At 35.4% G+C, this 24,015-nt stretch overlaps 1 protein-coding gene across 3 annotated transcripts in view; it reads right to left on the bottom strand.

Annotated features, from left to right (window-relative positions):
• The window catches only part of VPS50 (VPS50 subunit of EARP/GARPII complex), a 139,374-nt gene that overhangs the window by 115,007 nt on the left and 352 nt on the right, over positions 1 to 24,015 (bottom strand). Inside the window, exons 2-4 of one of the 3 annotated variants that reach the window (XM_019443318.2) lie at positions 17,117 to 17,185; positions 2,472 to 2,594; positions 1,008 to 1,079 (exon numbers count right to left, since the gene is read on the bottom strand). In XM_019443318.2, the coding sequence (XP_019298863.1) occupies positions 1,008 to 1,079; positions 2,472 to 2,594; positions 17,117 to 17,185 (264 nt within the window). The remainder of the gene's footprint in view (positions 1 to 1,007; positions 1,080 to 2,471; positions 2,595 to 17,116; positions 17,186 to 24,015) is intronic. The other 2 variants (XM_019443319.2, XM_019443320.2) reach the window with 2 other exon arrangements.

Raw genomic sequence — 24,015 nt, 5'->3', positions numbered from 1 at the left:
TAGTAGTAACTCACTCACAGCCCCCACAGTAAGTTACAAGGCTGGGATTCAAGCCCAGGTTTACCAAATTCCAAAGGTCATTATGCAGTATAGCCCTTGTGGTGGGATTCTTTCCCCAAAGAATACTACCACATCAAGTACAAGATAGACACGCACATATTTAAACATGCTGAAACCAACAGAAGGCAAGAGATGCCACCATCCGCTGAAATCTAGTTCTCCAAAATCACAACACACTTTTACCACACAACCCTCTACTGGTCAAGTCCCTTTCACAGACCACTGCTGCTACCCCCAGGGAGATCCCAGCACCCACTGAGACCACTGAGTATAACACAAAAGAAAGAGAAGTACATCTTCCTTTATTTGTCAGATGTATTATTAAAAATCACATCTTAAATTCAGATACATTTATTACTAGTGCTCCGTTACTATTAAAAAAATTAACAAGACCACATACTAACATTAATCTTCTACAGTATAGTCTGAGTATTATTAAAAGAGCTCAGCCTAATGCAAGGAAAATCACAGAATCAAAGAATTTTACAGCATCAGAGAAAATGCAGGCCTAATGCACTGCTTCACAGAGAACATGAAATCGATTTAGCAAGGCTAGGCGACGTACCCAATGCTACACAATTAATCAGTGACTACAATTCAGACTTTCTGAATCTTAACTCTCTATTCTCTATGGGCCTCTTTCAACTAGAAGTGGGGGCCTTTATTCTGAGATAAGAAACCGTAAGTGGGGAAAAGATATTTAGCAATCTAAAAAAAAGTTCAAAATTCTTTGATCACATTTAAGATTCCAGAGAAAGAACTAGCAAATCTATATTAAGGTAATGTGAGAAGCTGAATAAATTTTAAAATAAATGTATCACTGAGTCTGAGTCATGTTAAATAATATTTGTTTAATATATTAAGTTAAACCATAAAATCTGCAAACATTACACCTCTCTGCTGTGTCTCATTTAGTCATGTCAAAAAGAAAGGTGTTTTTTACTTACTGCAGCTTGCTGTTGTTTCAATTTGTCTCTGTACTCCTCTAATTCTTGCAAATTGAGAATAGGAGGGAGCTTCTAAAAGATACCCACAAATAAAGAGTAAAAAAATAGCTTACTTTTGTTTCATTTACCTACATACCTCTGACTTATAAACAGTGTCACATCCCATTCCCACCCACTCCTCTTGGCCTCCCCAATCTCCCCACTAGACTTCAGACACAAAACCCTACACACCTTTGTTAGCCAACCCACTGGTGCTCAAGTTCCATCCCTCACACAGCCCTATAGGACAGGAGAACAAGAGAAAGTCCCTCATCCTAACCACCCTCTCTACCAGCCACAGGTATATCCCTATTGCCTACAACAGAATTCAAAATATATTTCCCCTCTGAAACACTATGAATAGTAACTACATGCTACAGTGTGAGAGTGATAGTTGCTGGAGTGCATTCTAGATTACACATCAGCTTTCAGAAGGTAGTATGGGAAACTAGCAAAAATACATGCCACTGTGTATACCAGAAACTCCAAGTTAGACTCCAAGTCTCAATCAATAGATTGATGAAACTTCAGAATGAGTGGGGGCTGACTATGTACATCCTGCGTATAAAGTAAATATGCATACTGTATTTGGTTTCATCTAAAATCAAAATTGACTATTCTTTTCTGAACTTCCTATAAATTTAAAATGACAACATTATAAACATTATGGCATAGAGGTCTTTATCATGGCTAAACAATTATGTAAAGATACATTCATGAGGGGCACCTGGGTGGCTTAGCTGCTTAAGCATCTGACTTCGGCTCAGTCATGATCTCATAGTTCATGAATTCAAGCCCCGCATAGGGCTCTGCACTGACAGTGTGCAGACTGCCTGGGATTCTTTCTCTCTCTCTCTCTCTGCCCCTCCCCAACTTGCTCTCTAAAAGAAAGAAAGAAAGAAAGAAAGAAAGAAAGAAAGAAAGAAAGAAAGAAAGAAAGAAAGAAAGAAAGAAAGAAAGAAAAGCAAGCTAAAAGAAAAAGAAACATTCAGGATTGAAAGTCTTAGAACTTTTCTAAATATATTTAAACAATATAAAGTAAGATAAAATAATATAAATATAAATATATATAATAATATATTTATAATAATATAAATATAAAATAAAATAAAATAAAAGGCAGCATATCAACATATTGTAGGCTAAAAGTTAAAAACCAAAAATATAGAAACGTTTCCTGGACCAATATTCTACAGCAGCACTTAATTTTACATTTTCTAAAATAATTTCAGTGTAAAAACAATGTGGACAGTTCATTTAATCATAATATGGTCATCAGAGACCAGTCCTGGTATTAAGACAGACAGAGAGAAAGAGGAAGAAAGAAAAATAAAGAACACCCCTAAAAAGTATTCAACTCTCATCCATAAATTCAGTCACTGAACAAGACAGAGTTTAGATAGGTTTTAATGAATTTTTTTTTACCTCCAGCTCATATTTAACAATATCAAATGAGTCCGTAGAAAAATATACTTGTTCAATACTATTAATTAGTTCTTGTTCAGCTTGAGGGTCACTAGGCTGTTCTCGAAGTTCTCGGAATTCCTCCTTTAAGGAAAAAAATCACAATTAAAGTACTTGTAGCTATTATAATTCTACCTGTATGGAAATAAATAATCATCTATTTTAACAATCACAAATCTCCTGGGGACCCATTCTGAGCAAGGAGACAAACTGACAGAAACCATGAAGGTTCATCGAAAATTAGGACTACTAAAACACTAAAAACTATTCATCTATCGGAGAAAAAAAAAAGGGGAGGGTTAGAGATTCAGATTTTATTTTCAATTCTGTGTGTGTCAACTGGTAGGTAAAAGAATTTAGAAGTTTAACAAAAGGAAAAAACAAAGTGTCTATGTAATCTGTTGTACATATATACATATTTTCATCATTTAACATTCTAAAATCCGTCTCAGCACAGATAACCAGGGAATGCCTCAAGGACTTGTGGGGTCACCGTCAGCATTAGAACCCTGAGCAGAGCAAACATTCTTCCCCGTGCTGGCAATCTCACTGCTTGGCTAAGACATACTGGCTCCAGAAAAGACTGCAAGTTTAGCTCTGTAATCCTATGAGGATTCCTTCAAAGGGTGCTGATACCACAGTTAATAATCTGATTATGAACCTAAAGCTCTGTATTTGATAAAATGCTTTCTTCTTAATGATATAGAACAGGGCTTCTGTGGACTTACACAACTAAAAAGAGCCTGACAGACAAATCCCTACCCCTAATGTCAGCATCCTTATCCTCTCAATTTTACTGCATAATTGGATAAACCTTCAGTTAACTGGAAGTTTCATTAATTCAGATACCCCCTCTCTGCCACACTAATTAACCAACATTATTTTTATACACATATAACAATATCACCCTTTGATTTTTTTATTCATATTAATCTCAAATATATTTAAGAACACAAAAGGAACTAATATTTAAAATAATTTTACAGTCACTAAAATAACATTTAACAAAAATTCTTAATAAATCACCATTGATTAAATATGCAAAAATTATAATGTCTATTAGAGAACATTATTTTTCAAACAGAGAAACTCTAGATTATTTTATTATAGGGCATAGTTTTCATTTATAAAAAAAACCTAGCTTATATATCTTTTAGGCTTTAATTTATATTTTAAATATGTAAAGTGATTAATTATAAAATTATCTCCTCTCAGATTCAAGCTAAAAGAAAATATTAGAGCAATAAATCTGAAACTCAAGAGAAAAACTAACTGTTTAAAATTCCAATAAATTTAAAAGAGAAGGCAAAGTCACACAAACATCAAATCTGCATAATTAAGAGTGCATGGAAAAGAAAATACCTCTTCTGTACCAAAACTCAACTTATAAAATATACTAACCAAAAAAGGTCAAAGACACAGTCATCACTGACATAGTATGCAATCAAATACTATAAGTAAAGTAAGAAACCCTGTGTCCTAACAGAAGAAGCTGCATTGGCGGGGGGGGGGGGGGGGGGGGGGGGGGGGGGGGGAGGGTCTACAACAAACACACTAATCTACATAACACCCTGGACAATGAAGCTGAGGAACAGACCTGGGTTAAAACCATACTACTTATAGAAAGGTTTCCAACTAACCTACTCATGGGCAACCTCCAAGCATTTAATAAAAATTTGAAATGAGTGAGACATGAAATAGAAAACAAGATCAGGGGCGCCTGGGTGGCTCAGTCAGTTGAGCATCCGACTTCAGCTCAGGTCATGATCTCACAGTTCGTGGGTTCGAGCCCTGCGTTGGGCTCTGTGCTGACAGCTCAGAGCCTGGAGCCTGTTTCAGATTCTGTGTCTCCCTCTCTCTCTGCCCCTCCCCGTTCATGCTCTGTCTCTGTCTCAAGAATAAATAAACATTAAAAAAAATTTAATAAAAAAAAAGAAAACAAGATCAGATATTCCTGGAAATCTCCCTCCCTAAAAGTCCATAGGCATTTGAAATACCAGCTTCAGATGCTGCAAACTGAGGTAGGGAAAAAGACCCAAGTCAGGATATGGCAATATCCTCCCTAGGAATTTCCTCCCTGGGAATTTCACAGCACCACTAACAAACAAATGTAGTTGGTACCATTCAAAAAAAAATTTTTTTTTAATATTATAAAAACTGCTAAGATTGAAAACATCAAGTACGAAGTCAAGCAAAAATTCAAATAGATTGCAATGAATGAATACTTTCATCTTAAATGTATAAATGCCAAGGATATCTAACTCCATGTTGAAGTTCTCTATACACTACCTGATTAATTGATCTGAAGGTAAAGACACTTAGGTTTTAGTTACAACTCTGGTATTAGCTTTGGGTAATTTAGTCTCTCTGTGCCTAATTTTTTTTTCATCTGTAAAGGACAAACATACACATACGATGACAGTGAAACAAATATCCAAAGTTATTAAGAATGTCAAAGGGAAAACACAATTTCAGTTATAAATATCTCACAAGTGTACATTCTACAAAATGTAATGAATCTGTAAAAGGAGTACAATCTGTATATGTATATAAAAGGTCAAATGCCATTCGTTCTTGGAGAACTAAGCAATTATATCACAGAGAGCAGACAAACCCATAGAATTTCAAAGAACAGACACATAACACATGACACTCTAAGTAACCTAGACTAAGGACATTGGCATTATATCCCTATAAAATACCCTCTCCTTTCAGACAATTTAGTGGCTCCTGTGTGAAAACAATACATCCGAACTCATTCAGACAAACTCCATTGTGCCTACATCCCAATCACCTCGTTCCTTTTAATCCCAATGCACCTGCAGGCTGCCAGACTCTGCTTCTACCTAATCATTCTCTAAATGTTTCACTACTGTTAGTGCTGCCTGCTCAATTTGATTATACACCTTTGGAGAACTGAGATTTGTCCTTATTCTCCATCATTATGCTCCACAGTGCCAAGGCACATTGTAGATAACAATCACTGATCTAACTAAAATTAATTTATCCAGTGAATTGTATGAAAAAAAAAGGAGAACAAAAAGAAAGGAAAAGACAATATGTTGTTTTGACAGTCAAAACTTTCCATAAAGTCTTAATAAAATGTCTCTTCTAACTAGAAATAATAATAAGTGTTAAATGATTTTAGGAATACTTTAAGCATGTAAATTAGAAAAATAAACAGAAACAGCTAGATTGTACATTCTCAACACAAATACTCCATAATTTTGCCATTATATAAACTGGTTTCCTAGGATTGGTGATGTACAAAAATACATACTTCTTCACCTCGAACCAATTTTGCAAGTCAACATATATGTACGAGGCAAAACTTTACATAAACAAAATGAACAGAAGATTTCCTACAAAAAAAATTAAAATGCAAAATCAAGGGAACAGAATATTAAATGAAACTTCTTATACCATATAAAAATAAGTGATTTTTTTTAAAGTGACAATAATATTCGATACTTAAACTCAGTTTGAGAATAAAATATTTCAGTCTTACAGACTGCTTTTACTAATAAAATTCTTTAAAGGATTTTATTTTATCATAAATCTTACGTCACATAGTAACTAATACATATTATCATTGGAGTGGTACAAATGCTCCAAAAAACTTGAAAATCCAAAAATAATTTGTCAATGACAAACCATCAAAATGTGCCAGAACTTGCTTGTTAATGATAATCCACTACACTTCAAATAAAGAAAACTAAGCAAAAATACAATGGCAAGAACAGAACAAGTCTCTCTTCCATACTATCATTAAGAAATAATCTGTTAACTTTCAAAGCTCTGTTATCATACCTTTCTCCATCAAGTCACATATTTCAATTTAACATTTATTTTAATTCCCACTATACAAAAATTCTCTATACTAGGTAATAAAGAAACAAAGCTGAGTAAAAAAATAGCAGCTAAAATAACAGGAAAGGTCAGATGAATAAACAATGCCCCTGCCAGGCATTACTTAAGGGAGTACAAACAAAACACAGGGGTATCAAAGGGCAGTGAGTTCACATCTGATGAAAAAGGTACCATTTAGAGAAGATAGAACAGGCAAAATTTCAAATTTGAGAAATGTGGGGAAATAAGGCAGCAAATACAAAGCAAAGCACAAGTAAAAAGTGTAGCAGGAAAGCATACAACAGGTTAAACATCAGACAGTTTAAACATCAGACAGTGGCTTCACAGGGTAGAAAAATGTCAGCGGGAGCATCTACATATATACCAAGAGGCAATAAAATGCAACAGTTGAGATTTTTTTTAAACCCAATAATATATTTTTATATACACTAGAGCCATATTTTCCCTTTACTAAAAATAAAATACCTTAACACATATCACTGTGCCAGACACTATATCAAAAAAGTAAGCATAAATATTCAATATATTCTTAACGTAATAAACCAAGCAGGATTATTTTAGGAAAGTGGTAGAAAACAAAGAAGTTAGTCAATATTTTAGAAGCTGTCTTTTCCAGCAGTCACAATACACTGTAGGATTGCCTCTAATTCTACCTAGCCTATTTTTTTTCCATTTTGATCCATCTCTGAGATAAAGTGATAGGAACATACATATAAAATGCACATCATAAATGTAACTATGAAAAATGAAGAAAAACAATCATAACAGAAATTTAAGTGAACATCTTTGTTTCAGCCAAGCCATTTTTCCTCTCAACATAACAACAAAAGGTTTTATGAGAACTGGGGATTCAAGTCTATGAAACAATTGGAGCCCTCAAGTGTAAGGTGTTATAAAACATTTCCAGTATAATTATGGTTTCTAAGGAAATAGGCTATAACTTTACAAAACAATTTCCCACTTAAGAGTTCATCTCTTAAGGGAATATATTCAAGTTTAGGAGAAAAAAAAGACCACAGATTTTGCATTTAACCACTACTTCTAAATTATACAAAATACCATGCAAATTAAAAATACAAAATCAAGTTAAAATTTTCAGTTCTATTCACTTTTGTAAGTGTAAAAAGTGGGTTATGACAACTTCACAGTTCTCCTTACCATTATTAAATTCAATTTTCTCTTTAATTTTGAAAAGCAATTTAATCTAATTTTTGAACCCACAGAACAGCCTGGAAATTTATAATCTCCAACAGTAGATCTTTATTCAAACAAAAAAAGATGAATGCAAAATCTTCATTCCACAAGTCAAGTTTCAAAACCCCACAAAAAATGTACAGAATAAAAAAATGAAATGCAAACCAACTTCCATTTCCGTGACTGGTTTATTAGACTACAGTTCACATTACATATCTGAATAGCAGACTGCATTGTGTTGAGAGGGAATGAGGTAGAAAAAAAAGAAATTTTATCCTTGTAAAGCATGAATTGAGGTTTACCAAGACAAATCTTACCAAGACAAATGCTGTGGTTTTCTTTTTAACTATTTGCACATTTCTTCGTCAATCAACATAAAAAAGCTACTCTGTTATAATAAATTCTAAAAATGGAAATTACAGTTTTATCAAACTTAGTAACACCTTACAGCTCGAAATGAGAGCAAAAAATGTTTAGCTACCAAAATCTATACAGAGCTAAAAGGAAGAACAAAACATCAAGTTTTCAATATGCAATCAGTGTTACAAAAATCATAAATCATTGAACAAAAATAGTTTTGTTTCAGATGAAAAGGATTCAAGATCAGATACCCTAAAACCATACATATACCATATAAATCTGTAATGAAATGCCAGATGTTGGCTTACGTGGGGAAATGGTACATTTTCTTAAAATCCCACTAGAACAACAATAATGATCCATCAAAGCAGCCAGCTCATCATCAGTTTGTGTTTGTGTGTTTTAAATAAAACATAGCTTTTAAAGCCTGTTTGTGTTTGTTTTTGTTTTGTTTTTTTCCAGGCTTTCAATGCCATCTAGTGGAGTACTGGTGAGGTTACAATGAAGGGAGATTTTGAGAAAATGATTTAAAGATTTTTCTAGAAGGTTATTAAAGTGGCATTATTTTAATCCAGATTTACAACATATTTAAGTGATTGAAATAATGTATTTTTAATCACTTTCTACATAATAACAGCATTCCAAATGGACACATTTGTCTTTAAAGAAAAAGATCAAGAATACGTACTGATGTTATTCACAGAAATATAATTATTAACATATGCTAAAAATACAAAATTAGAAAGCAAACATTTCATACGTGATACTCTGCCAAGTATTTTTATTTACTTCTTTTACTTAGCAGTTATATTCTTAACAGGCATTTTTATAAATTTATTTCTATTAAAAGGAAAATATTAAAGATAATAGCTTTAAGACATCAAATATACATATATATGTATATATTTATTTTTAAGCTATCTTTAAAAACTTCTAAAGTTCAGCGAACAACATCAAGCTGCCTGCCACATACCTGTCCATTTGGAAGCTAATACTAAAGAAAAGACACATCACAAACTGAAGAGAGAAAAATCCAGTGTATAGTCTGCATTCTGTTTTTCTTTTAGTTTTAAAAACATTTCATCAGACCCTTTTTCTTTTTTTTTTTCAATATATGAAGTTTATTGTCAACTTGGTTTCCATACAACACCCAGTGCTCATCCCAAAAGATACCCTCCTCAATACCCATCACCCACCCTCCCCTCCCTCCCACTCCCCATCAACCCTCAGTTTGTTCTCAGTTTTTAAGAGTCTCTTATGCTTTGGCTCTCTTCCACTCTAGCCTCTTTTTTTTTTTTTTTCGTTCCCCTCCCCCGTGGGTTTCTGTTAAGTTTCTCAGGATCCACGTAAGAGTGAAACCATATGGTATCCGTCTTTCTCTGTATGGCTTATTTCACTTAGCATCACACTCTCCAGTTCCATCCACATTGCTACAAAGGGCCATATTTCATTCTTTCTCATTGCCACGTAGTACTCCATTGTGTATATAAACCACAATTTCTTTATCCATTCATCAGTTGATGGACATTTAGGCTCTTTCCATAATTTGGCTATTGTTGAGAGTGCTGCTATAAACATTGGGGTACAAGTGCCCCTATGCATCAGTACTCCTGTATTCCTTGGGTAAATTCCTAGCAGTGCTATTGCTGGGTCATAGGGTAGGTCTATTTTTAATTTTTTGAGGAACCTCCACACTGTTTTCCAGAGTGGCTGCACCATTTTGCATTCCCACCAACAGTGCAAGAGGGGTCCCGTTTCTCCACCTCCTCTCCAGCATCTATAGTCTCCTGATTTGTTCATTTTGGCCACTCTGACTGGCGTGAGGTGATATCTGAGTGTGGTTTTGATTTGTATTTCCCTGATGATCAGACCCTTTTTCCAAAAGAAGAAATGCTATCTATTCTGAGAAAAGACATCACAACACCTTCAATCTCACTGAAAAAACTGCAGTCTTGGGGTGCATAGATGGCTCAGTCCTTTAAGCGTGGGACTTCGGCTCAGGTCATGATCTCTCGATTTCTGAGTTTGAACCCTGCATGGGCTTTGTGCTGACAACGCAGAGCCTGCTTAGGATCTTCTGTCTCCCTCTCTCTGCCAGACCCCTCCTCACGCTCTCTCTCTCTCAAAAGTAAATAATCATTTAAAAAAAACTTAAAAACTGCAGTTTTCCCAGTATCTTCACCTTCCACATCCAATAAAATCCTCAGTCCTAAATTATTTTAAAATGTCTCTCAAATTTAGCCCTTCTCCATTTCCTAAATTTTAGAAGTCTTTTCATGGATGCTAAGAAGTCAAGTCAAATTCATTTATCTTACTTCACAGAAGTATTTTACACGTGAGAAAACATTCTGCACAAACTCCCAGAATGTTATATAAGAGAAGGTATACAGTAAATATTTGTGGAATGCATCAAACATACAAACAAAAATACTTTCTTATATTTAGACAAATGTATTTTCAAGTTTTGACTGCAACAGAGATATCTTTTGTCCTCTTGGCCTATATTTGTCTTACATGAAAAAAGTCAAAGGCATAGCTAAACCAACCATGTGTAATAGTAAACCTAGCTGAATCCTATTTGTATTTATGAGTTAGGAGAATCAGGGCCTTAAAAACAAACAAAAAAAAATTATCTTTAAAGAATAATATCAGAAGGCAGAAGCTCAGAAAAATTCATAAAACAATATTAACATTAGTACTCTTTTCTTACCAGTACTCTTTTTATATGTAAGCATTATGGAAGAACTATGGAAAATGTTTACTTAAAGTCAAGATACAGATTTATAAGGTTCCGAATATTAATATTTTTAATCAGGATTCAACAAATACTCTCAAATGCAACCCTAATAAGTTCTGTAACTAGTAACCATGTGGCTATTGTTATTATTATATATTATAATAAATTTTGGTCTCAAGTCTTCATAAGTCTTGTAACCAATTAAAATAAGTGAAAACCTTTCACATAATTCAAAAAGTATAAATTTCTCCAAATGAATAACAAATTTAGTCAGTAAATACTATATAGATCAGTTTCTTCTATCTTTACTTCAGCATGAAAGTCCCATTAATTTGAATTATAACAGAATCCATTTCCCAGTAATGAGATTTTAGGTCATCACTAACTCTTTACTGTTTCCCACAAAAACGGTCAATAAAATTTCAAAAATTTTCTTCTACAATAGTTCCTGTAGTTCCCCTTTTTCCATTCTTGTCACCGTGTCCTCCACTTGGCCAAAGATTCCCAAACACTGCTCCACATTGGAATCACATGGGGATTTCTTAACACTGCTGACACCTGGCTCCACCCCACATACTGTCACTTAATTAGAATGGGGTAGGGCCTGTGGGTTATTAGTTATTCTAATATGCAGCAAAGCTTGGACACCACTGATCTTACCTCTGAATGATTTAAGCTAAGATTTTTGAAATCTTTCTCAAAGTTTCCTTTTCTATAGAAAATGCTGCAAATAATCCTATTTTTTTTCTTCCTACAGTATTTTCTCCACCAAAATTCCAAATTTCCAGTATGTGGATTATTTGACTCACATCTCTTAAAATGGAATACAGTGTCATGCTGTCCATAAAAGGCAGAAGTTGTACTAGATGATTTCTTTTTTTCCCCCCAAGTTTATTTATTTATTTGGGGGGGGAGTAGGGGGAGGGAGAGGAGAGAGAGAATCCCAAGCAGACTCCGCACTGCCAGTACACAGCCCAACGCAGGGTTCAAACTCACAACCCCTGAGATCATGCATGACCTGAGCTGAAACCAAGAGTCAGACGCTTAACCAACTGAGCCACCCAGGTGCCCCATACCTGATGACTTCTAAGGTTTCTTCCCACTCAGAATTTATATAGTTCTCAAAACAACAACAACAACAAAACAGTCCTTTCTAGACTCTCAAGCACACCTAATGCCCTTCTCCAGTTTTCCTTAACCATCTGCTTTCTGTAATGAGTTGCACCATATGAAATTTGCCAGTATTAGATTATTTTTAACCTAAACAAACAGCCTTTCTTATGATTCATCCTAACATTCCCCTTCTATTTATTCTTTACACCAGAACCTTTTAACATAACACAACCCAAGCTAAACCATTTCCTTCTTGAAAACCCCAGTGAAATCTCACTTCCTTGTTACAACTTAGATAAGAAAAGGAAGAAGACATGGGTCCATATAGAAAAAGCAAGGAGGCCTTTTTAAAAAATGTTCTACATACATATACTTGAATGAGGTAAAGCATTAGATGAAGTAAATGTTTAAAAGTTTCTCTATACAAGTATTTACACAGACTACTTAAGAAGCATAAATTGGATTTTTTACTTCTGGCATTAGAATATCAAGGGAACCCAAATTAAGACAGTGAGATGGGTTCTTTTGGTGGTGTTTTTTTTGTTTGTTTCTTTGTCTGTTTTTTTTACTGATGATTCAATATTTGTATATATTGCAACATGATCATAGTAAGTCCATCACCCAGTACACAGAATAATTTTTCCTTGGGTAAGAACTTTAAAATCTACTCTCTTAGCAACTTTAGAATATGCAATACAGTATTATTAACTATAGTCACCATGCTGTATGTTATGTCCCAATGACTTATTTATTTTGTAACTGGAAGTTAATACTTCTTGACCCCTTCACCCATTTTGCCCACCCCCAAACCCCTTGCCTCTGGTAGCCACCAATCTGTTCTCTATATCTATGACTTGTTGCTTTTTTTGTTTTGTTTTCTTTTTAGATTCCACATATAAGTGAAATCATATGGTATTTGATCATATGGTCTTTCTCTGTCTGACTTTTTTTACTCAGTAAAATTCATTCAAGGTCCATCCATAGTGTTAAAAATGGCAAGACTGCATTCGTGTCTGTGGCTGATAATATTCCATTGTTATGTATTTGTGTGTATATGTGTGTACACACATACACATACACACACACACACACACACACACACACACACACACACATTTACTTTAGCCATTCATCCATCTATGAACACTTAGGTTGTTTCCATGTCTTGGCTGTTGTAAATAACGCTGCTGTAAACATGAGGGTGCATATATCTTTTCAACTTAGTGTTTCCATTTTCCTTGTAAGTGGAATTGCTGGATCATACAGTAGTTCTATTTTTAATTTTTTGTTGTCCATAGCGGTTGTACCAATGTATATTCCCACCAATGGTAAACAAGAGCTTCCTTTTCTCCGTATCTTTGCTAACTTGTTATTTCTTGTCTTTTTGATAACAGGCAATGTAACAGGTATAAATTAAGTTCAAAAAATATCTACCCAAGCCAAATAACTGGGTAGCTTGCTTTTTAAACCTAGTAATATACTGCAAGCATTTTCTCTGCAATACGTTTCACTAAGTTTAAAACCCAAGCTTCAGAATAATTTATAGGAAACCATTTTTGAAACAGAAAAGGAAGGAGGAACCTACACTGACTACTCCATGTGAAAGAGACTCCAGCTTCACAGTCTACATTACCACTCTATTTCCTTCATAGTATTTGTCATACTTTGCATCACCTTGTTTACTGCCTATCTTCCCTCTGCTTGAACCTAGGTAAGCTCTCTGGCAACAGAGAAGTTTTCTCTTGTCTACTGCTATATTCAGTCCCTAGAGAATGTCTAGCACAAAATAGATGCTCAATAAAATTTTGAATATGCATGGGGAAAAGATCAGAAGGCAAAGTTAACCTTGACTGTGTTGGTGATTTTTGTGATTTTTTTAGGTATCTTTTTCTGTTTACCGTATTTTTTGTTCACAGTATATACTAACTTTTTATTACAGGAAAAGGTTATTTTAAAATAATAATTTTAAATTCATGTTTTACATTTTGTTGAAATATTTTTAACAACTTAAAAAACTCAATATAAAAGTTGTTTTTTGAAGCCACAGAAGTTCAATCATCAAGAACTAGCCGTGACACTAATTTTAAGACAACTGTATGAAAATAAATCATGTTAGGGACACCTGGGTGGTTCAGTCACATAAGCATCCAACTCTTGATTTCAGCTCAGGTTGTGATCTGACATTTCATGAATTTGAGCCCCTTGTGGAACTCTGTGCTGACAGTGCAGAGCCTGCTTAGGATGCTCTCTCTCTTGCCCTCTCCCACTGCCCTCCCCAATGTGCACATACACTCTCTCTCTCTCTCTCTCAAAATAAATAAATAAACTTAAAAAAAATAATACTTCTATTAAAAAAATAAATCATGAAAAATATATATCACCATCACTCATCATCAGGGAAATGCAAATCAAAACCACAATGCAGTATCATTTCACATCTGGTAGACTGGCTATCATCAAAAAGACAAAAGATAATGACTTAAATTAGTGAGGATGTGGAGAAAGAGGAACCCTGTGCGCTGTTGGTGGGAATATAAATTGGTACAGCCACTATGGAAAACAGTATGAAGGTTCCTCAAAATAATTAAAAATTCAGCAATCCCATTTCTGGATATATATCCAAAGGACATGAAAATACCATCTCAAGGAGATATATGCATTCCCACGTTCACTGCAGCATTCCAATATCCAAGGTATGGAAACAACTTAATTGTCAGTCAAAAGATGAACACATAAAGATGTAGTACGTATATACAATGGAATTTTATTCAGCCATAAGAAAGAAGGAAATCCTGCCATTTGTGACAGCATGGGTGGACCAGGAGGGGCATTATGCTAAGTAAAATAAGTCACATAGAGACAGACAAATACTGTATGATATCACTTATATGCTGAATCTTAAAAAGTCAAACTCATAGAAACAGAGACCAGAATGATGGTTACCAGAGGCTGAGGGGTGGGGTAAATGGGGAGATGTTGGTCAAAAAGTACACACTTCTAGACAGAAGATGAATAAATTCTGGGGATGTAATAAAAACTTTATATATATTATATATATTATATATATGACCTAACTATAGAGTAACATCTAAATAGTGTTTTGGGGGTTTTTGTGAGAGAGAGACAGAGACAGAAACAGAGTGCAAGCAGGGGAGGGGCAGAGAGAGAAGAAAATACAGAATCCAAAGCAGCTCCAGGCTCTGAGCTTCCAGCACAGAGTCCCATGGGGGGCCTGAACTCACAAACCTTGAGATCATGACCTGAGCTGAAGTCAGACACTTAACCAACTGAGCCATGCAGGTGCTCAAATAACATCTAAATTATGAAACATATACTCAGCATTAAAGTTATACCAAACTACACTGTATAAGGGCATTTCTGAACACAAGTCTTCTTAACTCTTAATTTCAGTCCTGAGTAGGAACTTCACCCATCTCAAACTTGGTGTACTGACTGGAGTTTCACTACTCTCCTGATCCAGCAACTCTTAAAGTCTCAAAAATACGCAGAGGAGAAGGCAGCAGTCAGCTCACCCTGCAGCACTTGTGATGTTTCCAGAGAATGCACAGAGAGAACAGAACAAGCACAAGGACTTATGAGCTTTCTTGAGTAAGGCTGCATTTAAGCCCAATGCCATGATACTAATTTTACTATTAATTATTTTATAATTTAACTTAGCTTCTTAGTGAGTGTCAATCAGACCAATGCCCCAAGCTTAATCATCACCTGAATCATATACATACCCTGATCATATGATCCCAGACTAGCCTCTCCACCCAGAAGCAGTCATCTCAAATTACACACCACAAGCCACTGATGGGGCTGCGGGTGGGGAGGTCAGTGAGGAGACTGGGTAATGAGATCATTATAAATTCACTACCTACAAGTACTGGAAAAACATCAAGGTGCACAGTGTAAAAGACAACAGGGGTGCCTGGGTAGCTTAGTCGGTTTAATGGCCGACGTGGGCTCAGGTCGTGACCTCACAGTTTGTGGGTTCAAGCCCAGCATTGCGCTCTGTGCTGACAGCTCAGAGCCTGAAGCCTGCTTCCGATTCTGTGTCTCCCTCTCTCTCTGCCCCTCCCTGGCTTGTGCTCTGTCTCTCTCTCTCAAAATAATAAATAAACATTAAAAAAAAAAAGACAACAAAGTTCACACAAGGTTTAAAAACAACAAAGTTCTTACGCAATACAACATCTAACGCAATCCAATTTAAGGCATGTTTATAATGCATGATAATCTTTTTTTCTAGAGTCAAAGAAATAAAAAGAATTGTCAATTAGGATTTATGGTTATTGCTTAGTTCCCAATTTCATCACATGCAATAATCTTTTATAACATTATATAAAACTATTCAAAATGCCTCTTTAAGGTTTTTGTCAAAGTCATTTCATGCAAAAGGGCTGGCTGGAATATTATCATATTTGGAGAATATGTTTGGGTCTGCTCCCAAATAAAGCCTAAGCTGTAAATACAAAATTCACATTAGGGGATAAGGCTCCTCACGGGGATGGGAAATCACTCTCCTGAGCAGCTGACACTGAGGCGTCATGAGAGGACTTATGATTGCTGACCAAGAGAAACAAGCCCTATGTATTAAGATGCCAGACACAGGAAACAAATAGTATTTTGAAATATCATCCTCAAATTGAAAATCACAAGAGCAGACATTCAGAAGACAATGCTTTGATCTGTGATGGAGCCGCTATTCACCAAGGCAGCTTCAAATGGCAATATCCCAGAGTGAGGAACAGCACGGTTGTTTTTTGTTTTTTGTTTTTTTTAACAATGGTTAATAATTCTCCTGAGGGAAAGCCAACTAGCTTTCAAGTAACACCTATTAAAATATGTAAACATAAGTTCACATGAATCAGGAGATTAAAATCTAAGATATTTATAATTTATTATAAACTATGCTTTAGCTACTTACTCAAAAATGTCTGCTCCATAACAAAAATATATTTGGCTCAAAATGTTACAGCATAAAAAGTAAATTATTTCATTTTATTTCTCCAAATTACAGCATATAAATCAATAAGTTCCATATATACATATAAAACTGGTTTCAGGCTAAGAATTTGATACAATAATAAATTCTAAATTTATCAATTTTGCATTTTTCTGTTTCACTATAATGAATCATACTGCATCCCAGTGAGTAATGAAAGCAAAAACAAGCCCCAAGCCCACTATACTATAAACATTTACCTAGTTTTATCATAACTACCATCTTCCTGTGGGAAGGAAAGGCTTCTGTGAATCAATTATTATCCAAAGGCAATATTATTTTTTAAGGAAGTGAAAAGTCACGCTCACACATATAGATCAATACCTTTCCAGGGACCCGGAGACTCTCAATGGCACCAAGATCACTAAGGTTCTCCGGAGGGCTTTTCAGACCCTTAAAAAAATAATAATAAAAAGAATTTTAATTCTGCTGCAGAACTATAAAATGATAGAACATATTTACTAAAATAGAAATCACCATTAAAAACAGAAATTTTCCTGCTTTAAAATATATAGAACGTATGTTCTAAAAACAGCTGTCACTTAACATACTTAATATGTATTAATATGATATTAAATAGTATTTAATAATAGTATTATTAAATCAAGTAAAGATGTACTTTTGGAAGTTTAAAATAAAAATATGATATGACATCTTCATAACTAATGGCTGAAGTCTAATTTAACCATAGTTTAAAAACAACGAAAAGAAAAGAAAATTGGGTGACAAAAAGCATTCTATAAAAGGACTTATCTATTAATCATTACCAAATTCACCTGATAAAAAGGAACAAGTATTATGATTCTCTGATATAATACACCAACCAATTGAGCTAATCAAAGACTTTTAAATAATGTTAATTGCTTAATTAATACGTAAGTAATCCCTTGATTCTACCTGATTATTTCTCACCAATGCACCCAATTTGTACTGTATAACAAATCTCCTATCTTGCTGCTTTCTACTGTTCTTTAGCTCCCTGGTACCTGGTAATTTCTATATTCACAATCTACTGAGGGACTCTGAAAGTCTCATTTGTACCAGGGAAAGTGAACAAGACAGAAAGAAGTTAGCAATCTAACTTTTCTTTGAAAGCCTCTTTTTAAACATAGGCTATTCAAAGCAGATAACTAAAATCCCTGTAAATATTAGTCTGTGAGGGGCACCTGGGTGGCTCAGTTGGTTAAGTGTCCGACTTCAGCTCAGGTCACTATCTCAGAGTTGTGGGGGTTCTGGATGGGGCTCCAGGCTGACAGCTCAGAGCCTGGAGCCTGCTTCAATTTCTGTCTCCTTCTCTGCCCCTGCCCTGCTTGCACTCTGTCTCTCTCTCTCAAAAATAAATAAACATTTGAAAAAACTGTGAGCAAAATTAGCTGATGCATAAATTTGAGGTGAGTTTTGTCCTTTAGGTACCTTATATTGGTCCTTTGAGGTCCTTAGTAGCCAAAATATATGGTTTACTTAGGTTGACTATTTGAGAGTTAGAGCAGAACTTGCTTATTTTTAAACTATAGAGCCATGTATTCTATCTTCCCTATTATAATATGGCCAGTCATGACTACAATTTTTTATGACAGCAAGTGCTTTGCCCCACTCCCAAGTATTTCATTACTCCCAGAAGACTCCACACCCAGGTTTCTCTCACTTTCATTCTCTCTCATATTCTCTCTTTCTACCCCTCTCCCTCTCTCTCTCACACACACATACACACATACATGCACATATATATACATAAACGCACAAGTGTAAAACTTCATAATTTGATTCAAAAGCATGAGCACCCCTAAAATATATTTTAAAAATATAACTGTCATGCCTTTTAAATAAATATTTTTAAAAGTACAGATTTGTGTAATCAATCCAACAGAAATTCTTGGAGGAATATATCACATGTAATTTTCTCTTTCCCCAGAGCTACTCAGTAAAGAAACCAATGCCTTAAATGTAAAGTGATACACACTAATATCTAGGAAAGGGCCTTACCTCCAGATTAGTCACCCCATATAATAATCTCCTAATACTATATGGCAACTTTCTAACAAATGTACAAAATAAAAGTCGTAAAAATTGGAAACCCTATTACATGTTGGGAAGCACGGGAACTCAGTGATGCAGGGAATGGACTCTGTGGTCTTGAACAACTTACCTACCTTGCCTGTCTTTATATTCTAATTATGGTGACAATAATGCAGAGGCCAGTGGTAAGGAGTAAAGGAGATAATGTATGTGGGAGGCCAAAAACAGTGTCTGGTATATGGCAAGCATTCTTTAAGTGCTAACCATTATTCTGAATATTACTGTGATCACAGAGAAATGCTTCTCTTTTATCAAAACAGAAATGAGGAATTACATAAGTGTCTCAGAGCACATCTGACACTCACCTGTATTTTTCACATAAATGTCTCAGAGCACAACATCTGACACTCATGTGTATTTTAAGATTAGCAAGTTTATTAGCAAGTTTATAAATTTCTATTGACAAAAAAGAAATCATTTTTATCTTTACTTCTCTAAAGCAGGAATTCATGGTTATAACTGTAGTACTCTGCTTTTACGAAATTGAAACTCACTGTAATCATTAACCATTATTTGATTTTCTTTTATATTTAGTATTTGTTTTGAAAATTTTCTCAGTTTAAATTTATACAAAGCTCAGCATAAATAATACCTGCCTCTGATCTCTTTTGCACTGTTTGTAGGAATGCAAACTGGTGCAGCCACTCTGGAAAACAGTATGGAGGTTCCTCAAAAAATTAAAAATAGAACTACCCTACAACCCAGCAATTGAACTACTAGGTATTTATCCAAGGGATACAGGGATTCTATTTCAAAGGGGCACATGCACCCCCATTTTTATAGCAGCGCTTTCAACAATAGCCAAATGGAAAGAGCCCAAATGTCCATCGATGGATGAATGGATAAAGAAGATGTAGTATATATATACAATGGAGTATTACTCGGCAATCAAAAAGAATGAAATCTTGCCATTTGCAACTATGTGGATGGAAATGGAGGGTGTCATGCTAAGTGAAATTAGTCGGAGAAAGACAAATATCATATGACTTAACTCATATGAGGACTTTAAGGCACAGAACAGATGAACATAAGGCAAGGGAAGCAAAAATAATATAAAAACAGGGAGACAGACAAAACAGAAGAGACTCTTCAATGTGGAGAACATACAGAGGGTTAATGGATGGGTTGTGGAGGGGGTGGGCTAAATGGGTAAGGGGCATTAAGGAATCTACTCCTGAAATCATTGTTGTGCTATATGCTAACTAATTTGGATGTAAATTAAAAAATATATAAATAAAAAAGTTTTTTTTTAAAATACCTGCCTCTGCACTTTTCTTTGCCCAAAGCACATTTTAACAATTCAGACTACTTCTATTATGCCTAAATGAATCTTCTATTTCCATTTATGAGACTAGCAACTAAATGTCCCAATGATCAAAGGAGCATGTGAGGTGATTTCTGCCTCTTTCTCTCTTCAGCAAAATTCAACGTAGTGGCTATACTCAGTCCTCAATTTCTCTCTAACCCACCTAATCCAGCTTTCCTCCCCACCACTTCATGAGAAGTGCTATTGTCAGGTCACCAATGACCTCCATGCTGCTTGATCCAAAGCTCATTCTCACCTTCTGCCACCCATCTGCTGCAGCATTTAGCACAGGTGATCACTCCTTTCTCTTTTCAATTCTTTACGTGGCTTCCAGGACCCACACTACTTGGTTGCTGTCTTTATCCAACATTTATCCAACAAATATTTATTCAGTGTCTGACAGGGGACAGGTGGTCTTTGAGATGCTGCGGTCTTACCTCACCAGCTGCTCCTTCTCAGTTTGCCTTGCTAGATCCACCCTAACCTTCCAGCATTGAAATCTCAAAAGCTCCAACCATGGACTGTTTTATATCCACACTCAATCCATGGGTGATCTTAGCCACTTTATATACCTTATATATGTTTTTAAGTCCCAAATTTTTATCTATATCCTGTGCTTCTCCTCAGAAATTCAGACTCTTAGCCAAGTGCCTATTTTTAATCTTGCCACTTAAATATCTAAAAGAGGCTTTTAAAAAGCAAGTCTAAAAACTTTCTGCCTTCCCTGAATCTGTTCCTTCCTCAGCCTTACCCATTTCGTTAAATGGCAATTCTAATTGAGGGGGCCAAACCATCTGGAATCAACCTTAATGCTTCTCCTTCTCTCACAGCCCAAATCTGATCTGTCAAGAAGTCCTGTCAACTCTAAATTTACAATATACCCACAGATCCAGCCTCTTCTCAATCCTTCCACCACGAGGACTCTGTATAAGGCCCACATCCTCTCTCATTCAGATACTGCAATAGCATCCTCATTGTTCTCCCTTTTTTTGCTCTTTTTCCCTCTTCAACCTATTCTTTAAAAAGAGGCCAGTCTTTGCTGGCAGTGAGGAGCCTGCTTAGGATTGTCTCTCTCTCCCTGTCTCTGCACCTCCCTCACTCTCTCTCAAAATAAATAAATAAACATTAAAAAAATAAAGAAGTAAATAAAAGAGGCCAAAAATGTCTTTGTGAAGTCCACATATGTAAAATGGCATCACTCCTCTGCTTGCTATTTCAATCAAAATGGAAGCATGGCTTTGCTATTAGTAAGGAAAAAAGTAGTAGGAGATGAGGTCACGATGAGGTCCTGTGTGATCCGGCTTCCTGCTTTCGGCTCTCATCCCAACCTCATTTTCTACTATTTTCTCCTCACTTTACTCCACCCACACTGGCCTCTGTTCCTCAGCTATGGTCCTGCCTCAAGGCCTCCACATTTGCTCTTCCTTCCACCCGGAATGCTCCTTCCCAAATATCCACATGGTTTGCTTCCTCACTTCCTTCAGGTTTTTACTCAAATGTCACCTTCTCAGTGAGGCCTTCCACAGCCACCCTATCTAAAATTATCAACAACCGCAAATTGCCAACAACTTCCAGACCTTCCTATCCTCTATTCTTCCAAAGCATTAATCCCTATGTCTGCCTGAGCACTTGTCTGATTTGTTCACTGCTGCACACCCCCAAACTGAGAATAGTGCCTGGCACATAGTGCTCTGTAAACATTTGTTGAATGAATTGAAAAAACAGAGGCCAGCATAATAGAGAAAGCTGTACAACAGACCTCATATAAATAAACAGAGCTAACAAAGCCCACCCTCCCACTCTTTTCCAAAGCAAGATCCTTGCAAAGCTGAAATGCCAAAAAAACCCGTAAGTTTCATAGACCTTTCATATCTCTCCACATTAACAATATTATTTGTATATTCTTTAGCCTCACAAAAAAGAAACATCTTTGTGTATATGTATTGTAATACTACTACATTTAACCCAATAATAAATGTTACTAAATAAAAATCTCCCAATGTAACTCCAGGCAGCACTCTATTTTCACATCTTAAAGATTTATGAAATGTGTATTCATAATGATTAAATATGTGGAAGTCAAGCCATAAATAAATATAATTAGGATGACTTTTAAAATCTGTGTAAAACTTCTAACTTTACTTCACTTTTTACACAGTATGTTCCAGTTATTTTGTATGTGTTCTTTAGGGTTTTTCTATCCTAAGCACTGATTTGAGCTGCTCAAGTCCAATAAGCAACTGATTGAGGCTGAAGAGTCACCATTTACACAACAATTCACTACATTTAGGAGATCTAAACATATCACGGGTATCTGGACTTGTGTTTTTTCTCTCCCTCCAGTATTACAAAATAAGGTTAAAAACCAATAAAACAACCAATGTTGCTATACAGTGATGACTACACTGAACTATATGGCAAGCAACATGACAGAAGACCAAATTTAGCTGATGTACAAAAGTCCAAATTCAGCATTCTAGAAGCAGTTTAGGAGTAGTAGTGATATAATGTATATTGGTGTAAAAATTAAAGAGATACTAAAAAAAAAGCAAACAGATACCAAAAGTCAGCCTGAAATCATCTACTATTGTTACTGCAACAGCCTGCTTCCAGTTTTCCTGCTTTCTCAGCATCAGTGCAGCCACTGAGATGAACTCTGTGATCAAGCACTTCCTTCGTAAGACCCAGATGCTGTGTTAACTCCTTGATCTCTTTAGCTTCGTCATATCATATGAACATCACCATCAATCTGACACCATGAGATACGTGTTATCATCCCTATTTTAAAGATGTGGAAACAAATGCTCAAAAAAGGTGACTTCTTCAAGGTCACAGAGCTACTACTGGATGGAGCAAGATGCAAACATCCCTGAGTAACAAGTGGTATGAACCATAATACCAGTACTCAACAAATGTGAGGGATCGCCACTTACTTAAATCTTTTATTATTCACAGAACTTTTTAATTTTATTTTTGTGACATTAACAATAAAATTTAAGAGGGGTAAAATAATCACGTAGGACTCATGTATTCTTCACAAGATATCTACCATTTGTAACCTATTCAGGTATCTCTCAAATTCTGAATTCTCAAATAAGAATTTAATTTGGAATCTGTTTTCTAATAAACAACAAACCTAACTCACAAATGAAACTTTCACTAAATGACTACCCTTCATATTCTCCAAAGTTCTCAAAATCTCTAATTTACAACCCTGAATTAACTTCTCTCATATAAAAGTAATAAAGTATGGTCAATTACGGTGAAATATTAGAGTTGAATAAATAAAGATATCTAAAGTCATAATTTCTTGCTTGAAGAAAGCTGAGACATGACTAGGAAGTCCATAACATTTATGAGATGGAATAAAAAGCAAAGTTTTCTATTCATGAATTATCATTGTGGCAAAAAATAAAAGACCATTATTTTGCCATAACAATGATTTTTTAAGTATAATTTCTCACGCATTAACTTATTGGTGACTCTCAGAATTGTAAGATAAGATTAACAAAAATAATTATTTTCATTTTAGCATCTGGAAATTTAGGCTATAAGGTTTGGGAACTTGCCCAAAGTCACCAAGCTACCAATTCTGTCTTCAACTCATCCACTTTTTTCCACTCTTTCCAGGTCATCTCTATTGCACAGACCTCACCCGCCTACCCAGGCCACCTGCTCAGAGACGACAGGCAGCCTGGATAAAGGGAGTCCTGCAGGCAGCTGGGACTGTCACTGGAACGACGGCAAAAGGGAGAGGAAGGGAAACCAAGATAGCCTTCATTGAAACTCCCTCATTGACCTTATCTAAAGGAATGTTTCTGGGACGCCGCTACCCGCCTGA

Source organism: Panthera pardus, unplaced genomic scaffold (genome assembly GCF_024362965.1).
Source record: "Panthera pardus isolate Hobbes unplaced genomic scaffold, ASM2436296v1 HiC_scaffold_8, whole genome shotgun sequence".
Classification (NCBI taxonomy): Eukaryota; Metazoa; Chordata; class Mammalia; order Carnivora; family Felidae; genus Panthera; species Panthera pardus.
Note: the sequence above shows the minus strand (reverse complement) of the source record. Positions and strands in the feature narration are given on the sequence as shown.